General features: G+C 44.1%; 1 protein-coding gene across 1 annotated transcript; it reads right to left on the bottom strand.

Annotated features, from left to right (window-relative positions):
• Positions 1-395: 395 nt before the first annotated feature.
• Positions 396-3,549, bottom strand: LOC117834252 (MEIOTIC F-BOX protein MOF). The gene is made up of 5 exons (XM_034713872.2): positions 3,018-3,549; positions 2,577-2,926; positions 2,183-2,341; positions 1,993-2,086; positions 396-415 (listed from the first exon to the last, which is right to left on the bottom strand). Exons 1-5 carry the CDS (start codon positions 3,547-3,549, stop codon positions 396-398), a joined length of 1,155 nt encoding a protein of 384 aa, XP_034569763.2.
• Positions 3,550-9,769: the final 6,220 nt, after the last annotated feature.

Below are 9,769 nucleotides of genomic sequence, written 5' to 3'. Positions count from 1 at the left end.
ATGTTCAGGATCATAAGGAGACGGGAAAGATGTCAAACTCTAAAGCGCTTCAACCTGCAAGGCCCCAAACTCCCAGATGAAAATATGTTCGATAGCAAACACATGTTAAGCATTACAATTCCCAAACCAACGACAAAAGTAATCAAACTGCAACTGATAGGAATCTGCGATCAGGAAACAGGGCAGAGTCAAAAGCAGCAAGTTAAACCAGGTTCAGCTAAATGACTCAAACAACTAATTGCTGCCTGACTCTGAAGATATTCCTAGAGTGGAACGGAAAGGAATCACACTGACAGAAGACATCGACCTAAGGTACTATTGGTGATTCCCTTTGATGTTCTCACCATTGATCTCTCATATAATGGTTAAATTATCACACAGGAAGCCCACCCCTCCTATTCCTCAAAAGTGAAACCTGCACGAACAAGCAGAATCAGTTGCAAGGAGTGACATCTGGGAAAAACATAACTAGGAAACTTCAGATACAGGAATAGACTTAATTTGGCTATATCCCGAAGCTCCTACTAAAATGTAGTTATTATATTGCAATCAGAAAAAAAATCAAGAATGTATGATATTCTGAGCATGTGCCATTCTTCACAATAAAATCAGCTTTTAAATGAACAAGCTTGCATAAAATTGTGAAACATTTCTTTTGCAAATAGTTTCCACAACAAATACGACATCATTTTTACATGACTATCGAAATGTTTTTCCTCTTAGGTGGTTCGTTAGACAGTTGGACTTCTATTTGTAGCCAGAGTCAAGTCAAATAATACATGGGGTCATTAATAAATTTCTACCTTAAATTCTAATAACTTTAGTTTCTGTCTTTAATCTTTTTCTTCCAATAGGAACCCCTATCTTTGCTTAATCAAACGTAAGTTGGAAAAAAGTTGCTATAAGCCTATAAGATTATGCCTAACTAAAGATTACTCAGCTCCCAAGTTGCTGAGCCAGTTGAAATGGTGGCTGCGGGTTGCACTAGCATGGTCTGATGCTATAGCCCGGCCCAAGGGCTCCTAAACCATAACTCTTCCATACATTGATCATGAAAATTAAAATATTTGGTTTTACGCTATCTAATGTAGCTATATGTTGTTTGCCTCTTAAATGCAGCAGTAGTAACATAATTTTCTACAAATACATCAAATTTACACTAACTAGAATATAAGCTCCCTCCCTCCCTCCCTCCCTCCCTCTCTGTAATAACAAAGAAGTCGAATAAAATTGTAATAATATACAATATTGGTAATTTGCATCCTTGGTAGACTGAGTATCTTTTTTTCTTTTGTGTTAAGCCCATGGAAAGAATAAAAACCAAATCAAATAATTGAATGGCATCACTGTTTTCTAAGACAGTGATATCATAATGGTCATTAGGGGTGCTGATAGCAAAACAAAACTGAAATAAGTACCAATTAAGAGGAATTCAGTTGAAACAAAGACATGATTGGAGAACAGATGGACCACGGATGGTACACTGCTGCAAACATAACTACATATTGTGTGCAATGATGATACCCTACTGCATAAATAACTACGTATATACACAGCAACTGCATACCTGTAAGGATGAGTTTCCAAAAATAATAAAATTTAAAACTAGTCCTCTAATGCATATGAAATGCTGTTTGGAACAATGCAACAAGACAGGCATAATGTGTTGCTGCTTAGAATATTAAATAAAGACACATTTATGTTACAGCTCAGAACTAATCTGCATGCTAAGAAACTGTATTGTGGCTCAGAACCACTTATTTCAAACATATGTGCAACTATGTAGAATCAACAACTTATCAAGTTTGGAAAAAAATTCACAGTTAACATACAAATCCACTTCTTGTATATTTTCCCACCAACAAAATGCAGTGAAGGGTTTCATTTCCCTATAAATTTAGGAGTTTCTAAGTTATTTATTTCTATCCCACATATGAAAGCAAATTGCAAAAATATAAAAAGCATGTAGAACTGTCTCGTCAACTACTTTACATTTGACTTCCACTATTTTAAGTTGTTGCGATATTGCAGCTGATATCACTTTTGGATTAGGATTTCCGTTTATTTCAACCTGATGTGTAGGCCCCTGCAGTATACAAAAACATTATGCAAAGATTAATATAACAATGTATACAATAAATATACCTTAAATGCAACATTTATCTATCCAGAAAATGTATACCTTCGAAAATAGCTGATGAGTGAGATTCTCTAAAACTGGTGCATGCTGAAGAATACATGCCAACGCACATACATCAGGCACACACCAGTATTCATTGAGTAATAAATTCTTCAAATGCCTAAACGTAGGGCAGTGTTTCAAGTCCCTTCTGAATATAAACTGGACAGATTGCAACAAAAAAGATCAAATGAAGTCCTTATGATTGACATGATGATTGTCTTTTATATAACAAGATGAACATGTACACAGCAAAAGAAACCCATCTAGGTCAATGCATCCACTAAGCATATCTAAGCATTCATTAGTAAAATTATGAATATCACTATAGATAGTACAACATAAACAATGGGCGTGTATCATATAGGGGAGCAAATAAGAAAAGGTTTAAACATACCGTATTGGACAGAGCTACAAGTGCCATGTTCTTAACAGTATATAATCCCTGAAGGAGCACACATGAAGTGTCACCTTCTATGCCATAGCAGCCTTTGCATTCCAAAACATTACAGCCTTGAGAGGTCGTGCGTGTGCATATGTCAGAATTGCACTCACGGATTGTAACAACTGCCTCTACTAGGGATGGCATTTTCTCAAGCACAGGAGCCCTGTGGAAAGTCTCATCGAGACACAGCGAAATAAGATTTGGGGCATGAATGCAAGTGCGCAATGTCCGAATGGAATTGCAACCAGCAATGCTTAGACGCTTTAGGGACTGTGATGAGATCCTCTTGGCAACTACTCCCTCTGTTCATTTATATATGACGTTGATCAGCTTAATTTTGAGCAAGCCGGCGTCATATATAAACGAACGGAGGTACTTCATATCTTCTAATACGTAGATCTTGCAATGCAGGGCAGCTTGAGAAGTTGAGAAAGCAGTCCCTGAACTGGACATAGGCAAAATCTAGCCTACTCAAATACTGGGAGGCAAAGAGTAGATGAATATCCTTTAGTTTCAGCCAAGTAGTACTGCCAAAGATCTCAAACTGGAGCGCACAGGCTTTGCACGCCAACGCATGCCGGATCCAAAGATTCACACGTGCATTGTCCTCAATGGACATGCCCTCTTGGGTCCTGAGTTCGAATGTGTCGACAGGCGAGCCCGCGCGTATGAGAAGCAAGTGGTCCACAAACTCTTTTATGTCCTGAATGGAACCCGGTGTGACGATGCGCAGACCTTTGGTGGACTTCCAGATGTGGCGCCAGCGCCGGCCGAGCACGCACGTCCGGGCTGCGTCCAGCGCCGGGATGAAGGAGAGGATGTGCTCGAGTGCGTAATCCGGCAGGGCGCTGATGTGGTCGCGGCCATCGTCCTCCGGCGCCGCAGCGGCCTCCCTAACCGTCCTCCCCCTTTTCCTTGGAGGCATTTCGTCGAACAGGCAGCGGGCGGGCGGGCGTCGGCGCTGCGAGACAAGCAATGCTCGCACTGAGACGGCGTGATTGGAGGGGTTGGAAACGAACCAGAATAGAGTGAGGAGATGGATTCAGAGGTACGTACTCACCTCAAACTGGCCGGCGGCCGCTTTACCGGTGGCCGCACCAAGGATGCCGACGGCAACGGTCAAAGGGGCGGTGCAGACGAAGGAACTGGGATTAGGTGTGATGGGGAAGAATCAGCAAAGAAGTTGAGGTTTGCGAGAGGAGCGGAGGCATTGAGGGCGAGGGCCAAAGAATGCAGGGGAAAGGATCAGGGACACGAAGAGGAAGAGATGGGGCCATGGGGAACCGGTAAATATTGGGTACAAACCTACCCGAGTACCATCGTAGAAACCCAACTGCAAACCGAAACGTGAAGTTTTGAGAACAAAGCACGCTTCTACGATCAACCCCCACGATCCACGTGATACGTTTAACACCGACACCTTATTTGATGTTACATTTACAAAAAAAAACCTCTCGTATGTCTTCTCCTCCACATCTCCTCTGCCTTCTCCACACCTCACAGGGCCGTAGTAGGTGGCGTATAGTATTTGCAACTTGTAGTGTAAACGGATTTCAACTCGAACGATTGGCTGGATATAACTCCGGCTGCAACTGCGGGGGTGGTATTTATTGAACTGAGTTAAGAATGTCACAATTTAATGTAATGAAGGTAGTAGATGACCTACAATATTTGCAACCTGGTGTGTAGACCGATTGCAACTCGAACCATTGGCTAGATACAACTCCAGTCGCAATTGTGGGGGTGGAATTTATTGCATGGAGTTAGGAATGTCTTGATTTAATGCAACAAGGGTAGTAGGTGGAAAGCAGTATTTACAACTCAAACAATTGGTTGGTTACAGCAACAATTGCAACTACGGGGTTGGTATTTATTTCACCATGTTAGAAATGTCCATTAACACATTAGAATGGCTTGGCGTTACATAAAAATGTTCCATGTGGTGGCAGGGGGTTAGTTGCAAATTTTTCTATGGGTCTCGAGAGGGGAGGCTCATCTGGATATTACATTTTAGAACCGACAGTGTGCAGTTGGTTTTCCACGATTTCACTGGAGGTTGGCTTTGCATTGGATAGATACTAGCAAGTGGACCCTACAGTGTACAGCTGCACTACTGGCCCAAGCCGCGAGCAGTGTGTCGGTGTTTTATACCCGACAACCTACCAAGGGGTATCCCGAGGTAATAGATTGGTTGGTGGGGATCGTCGGATCTGGAACTCGAAGGTAAAAATAAGGACACAAGATACATATTTATACAGGTTCGGGCCGCCAGAGTAGCGTAATACCCCAAGTCCAGTTAGGGGTGTTGTATATTGCACCCTGCGCTTGGGTGTTGTGTAGCCTGGTTGTTGGCTATTGATGATGGTTCTGAGCTCCCGATCTAGGTACCCCTGCCCTCCTTTATATACTCCAGGGGGCGGGATTACTAGTCGATTACAAAGTAGGAGTCCTAGTAGGATTACATGGTATGAGTCCTAGTAGGATTATAGAGGAATCCTAGTAGGAGTCTGTCTTCTTCCTTCCTTGTGGGTACTGGGGATCTATCCCTGACAAGCCCCCGAGCGCTTCATGGTTGAATGCAGCAGCCTTGAGTACTTTTCAGATCCTCGCCGAGTAGTTTCGGTGCTCTTCGAGTACTTTGTCTGGTTGAATCTTCAAAAGTTCCTCAAATCTGCCATGAGGCTATGGTGTGCTCAAGCCCTTGATCGTCTTGATTTTGTAATCTTCATCTTTGGATTGTGATATGGAGGGCAGCGGAAGTCACACTCCATATGGAGTAGGCCCCGAGCCTTAGGTTGAATCAAAGAATCAGGCTGAGGGTCAATAAAATCTTAAATCTTCTTTTTTCATCTTGAACAAAATCAACTGTTGGGTGTAGCTTATTAGCCCTCAAGCCTTGGAATGATTAAATAATCAAGCCAAAAATCTTTAGTCTTCACACAAGTCATCATCCGAGTAGTTTTGCGACGTCAAGCCCTCGAGCTTATGCGCCAGGTGAGCCATAGGAGCCACGTCAAGTAGTTATTGGCACTTAGCCCCCAAGTTTGAGAGCTAGCGAAGCTACCGGAGGCATTTCGAGTAGTAATTGGCGCTTTAGCCCCGAGCTTGGAAGCTAGCTAAGCCACTAGATATATTTCGAATAGTAATTGGCGCTTAGCCCTCGAGTGTGGGAGCTAGCGGAGCCATTATAGGTTAGCTGAGCGTCCTGAAGAGTCGTCGTTGAAATTTGACCTGAAAAAAGAAATGCGTACATTATGTAGCATATTTGTAGAATTTGGAACTACTGAAATTTATTCAGTGATGAATATAATATAAATGTTGTGTGTCATGCTCTTGTTTTGGCCATATTTCTCCCGAGTAGTTAGCTTGTTATGTTTAAGCTCTCAGTCCCTGTTTAGCCATTGCCATTGCGTGTGTGAGATCTTTGTGTCTCGTGTACGCATACTGGCACCACTGTTTGTACGTCTGAGATCTTTTTATCTCATGTATGCGTGCTAGCGTTTAGGCGTGACAGAAGATCCAAGACTATCACGAATTGAGGCATGTGTTGCTCAAGGATATTGGCGACCGCTAAGAGAAGACATAAGTAGTCAACACTGTGACAAAAGAGAGAGCGCGATTGCGCTTATAGTAGTCTTTGAGACTTCTTTGCCTTTTGGCGAGGAGAGCGCATGTTGTGCATATAGGATTTGTGCCTCCTTAGGGTGTAGCCGTTGAGAGCCTCCATTATTCAGTGCATCAAATCCGTGGCTATTGCCTTCAAAATTCAATGTACCAAACCCATGATGGTGCCTTCAAAACTCAGTGCACCAACCCCGTGGCCGCAGCCTCCGTAATTCGGTGTACCAAGCTCGTGGCTATCAGTCAACATGCCCCAAGAATAGTTGGCAAAGTGTAGCTCTGGAGGGTAATTTCCATCGAGAGGCGTACATAAAAAAGTAGTTGGCATGTTGCCCTGCATGGAGAAAACAAGCCAAAAAATTTATTAGAAAAGTGACTTAGCTTGATTCGTGGATGATTGTTGACGAAGCCGTGTCGATTGTTGATGAAGCCAACTAGTTAGAGTTAATTCTGAATAGTTGTTGATCACGATGGAACCCATCCTCGGCTAGTTTTCTAGTCGAGATGAGTAGTAGAAGTAGACCGTCCTCGACTAGTTTTCCAGTCAAGACGTGTAGTCAAAATAGTTGTCAACGACTTGATTATTTGCTTCAATCTGCACGTGACTTGATCGACGAGCCATATGCAACAGCCTGCGGTGGAAACCGACTCGGTCTTCGACTGGAACGCGGAGTGCATCAATTCTGTCTCGGTGTAGATTTGTCTGCTCGGAACTCCGACTCGGCAACTTGCTTCTTGTCGAGTAGATTGATCTTGATGATGAGGTCGTTCAAGCTCGCCTGATGATCTCGACGATCACCCCTACCTGGTGCGCCAGATGTCAGTGTGGCAACCTACCAAGGGGTATCCCGAGGTATTAGATTGGTTGGTGGGGGATCGTCGGATCTGGAACTTGAAGGTAAAAGCGAGGACACAAGACACGGATTTATACAGGTTCGGGCTGCTAGAGTAGCGTAATACCCTACGTTCTGTTTGGGGTGTTGTATATTACGGCCTGCACTTGGGTGTTGTGTAGCCTGGTTGTTGGCTATTGATAATGGTTCTAAGCTTCCGATCTAGGTACCCCTGCCCTCCTTTATATACTACTAGGGGCGGGATTAGATTTCGTATCCGGTCAAAATCTTGGCTAGGATTACAAAGAAATCCTAGTAGGAGTCCGTCTTCTTTCTTCCTTGAGGGTATTAGGGATCTATCCTCGACACAGTGTAGATGTGTGCACATAGGTGTCGTAGGTAAAAATGAGAGTAACAGAGGATTAGAGTAGTCCCAACCCATAGTGTCTATAGGTAGTGTCTATACTGCTACATAAGTAAGACACCACATGAAAATTATACTCTACAACAAATGATTTCTTGATATGGTTCTTGATAGAGTAGTCCCAACTCATAGTGACAATTTATGCACTCTACAATAAATTCATCATCTCTTTTCTCAACCAATCATATTTATTCCTCATCAATTATGAAGAAACCATCTTCTCCAGATGTAAAAGTTGACAATATCTAGTGCATAGGTTCTTGTGTTGACACGGGTCTTGCTTGAGACCCAGTTTCTTGCTCTCCATGTTCTGTTTCTCATTTAATATAGTGTCACATAAGCTAAAGGTCCTATGTGGCAATTCAAGTAATGCTATGAAAATTAGTTTAGTTGGAGGGTTGGGACTGCCCTTAGCGATTAAGTTGTGCTTACTCATTCTGTCCTGAAATAGAAGACATTTTTGTTTTGTCCTGAGACAAAATAGTCTAAGTTTAACCAACTTTATAGAATGCAATATTAACATATAACACATCTAGTAAGTAAACGAAGAAAATATATTTTATAATGGATCTAATTTTAGTCATTTGGCATTCTTAATATTACTGCTCTTTTCTATAACCTTGTTCAAACTTAGAAGTGTTTGACTTAAGACAAGCTAAAATATCTTATATTTTGGAATGGGGAGAGTAAGTAAGTAGAATTAAGTGTTTTTTTAAACAAAGTTAGAAAATCGGGGGAAGGGGGCATGCATGGCCTACTTCTTTTGCTAGTGCGAAGCTCCGCCTTTGTCGTAGGAGACCTGGGGACCTGCCATAGCATGGCCTCCTCCCACGCCGTCAACCGTGTCGGCTAGCACAGTCGAAAGCGACACCGCAATGGCTCTGGATCACTGGTAGAGAATTAGCCTTTAGTCCCGGTTGGTAGGGTCCATATCTCTCGGATATCCATCCTGGATAAACCAACCGGGACAAAAGGGGGGGGGGGGTCTTTACTCCCGGGTCTTTTAACCGGGAGTAAAGGTCCCCCTTTAGTCCCGGTTGGCGATCACGGCGGCGGGACGGCGGAGGGACGGCGGTGCATCCTACGAATTTCTAACTTCATTTTCTCTGTATCAACTCTAACTTAACAAACTAACTAGAAATCTAACTTAACAAACTAACTAGAAATCTAAAAATCTAACTTAACAAAATTACAAATCTAAAAATCTAACTTAACAAAATTAGAAATCTATCTAAAAATAAAACTTAATTTTCTAACTTAAAAAGAAAACCCTCCCGGCGGCGCTGCCGGCCGGCGCGGCAGCAAACCTCTCGCGCGCGGGGCGGCGGCCGGGGCGGCGAGTTCGGCAGCTGCGAGGCGACGAGGACGACGGCGGCCGAGGCGACGATGACGACGGCGGCGTAGGCGGGACGGCGACGAGACGGCGACGAGGGGTGACGAGGGGCGACGAGGATGGAGCCGGCGACGAGGATGTGGAGCCGGTGGCCGGAGGCGACGAGGTGGACGAGGAGGGGATCGAGGCGGGCCGACCGAGGGACGACGACGGCGCAATGGGGGACGTCGACGGCGCAATGGGGGATGACGGCGGCGGCGGACGGCGAGGGAGGCGGACGGGCGGCGATGGCGGAGAACGCGCGGGACTTGGCGAACTTTTGGCTAAGTGTGTAACTAGCGGGGGGTAGAAGGGAGTACAGTGCCTTTTAACCCCCCCCCCTTTTATCCCGGTTCGTAATGGCACCCGGGACAAAAGGGCCTTTTGTCCTGGGTCCCGTCACCAACCGGGAAAAAAGGGGGGGGGGGCTTTTATCCCGGTTGGTGACGGGACTCGGGACAAAAGGGTGCCCCCGTCAGGTGGGGCTGGGAGCGTACCCTTTTATCCCGGGTCCCGTCACCAACCGGGATAAAAGGGGGGGGGCTTTTATCCCAGTTGGTAACGGGACCCGGGATAAAAGGGTACGTTCGGGCGGGAGACGAAACGTACCCTTTTATCCCGGTTGCCGTTTGCAACCGGGATAAAAGGGGGGCCTTTTGTCCCGGTTGCTGTTAGCACCCGAGACAAAAGGTCTTTTTTCCTATTTTTCTTCTCCCGCCTGTTTTTTGGAAATGGATTTTATTTTACTTTTTCACTGCATTTCAGGATGAAAAACAAAACCTTCAAAGATTTTGTACATGCAAAAATATATTTAATTAACAAGTAAATTGAAAATAAGTATGAATTAATCATTAATTCTATACCAGTTCATTTAGCCTGTAAAATATTTATTTTA

This window comes from Setaria viridis, chromosome 8, assembly GCF_005286985.2.
Source record: "Setaria viridis chromosome 8, Setaria_viridis_v4.0, whole genome shotgun sequence".
Taxonomy (NCBI): Eukaryota; Viridiplantae; Streptophyta; class Magnoliopsida; order Poales; family Poaceae; genus Setaria; species Setaria viridis.
The sequence above is the reverse complement of the archived record's forward strand: the minus strand, read 5'-3'. Positions and strand labels throughout refer to the sequence as shown.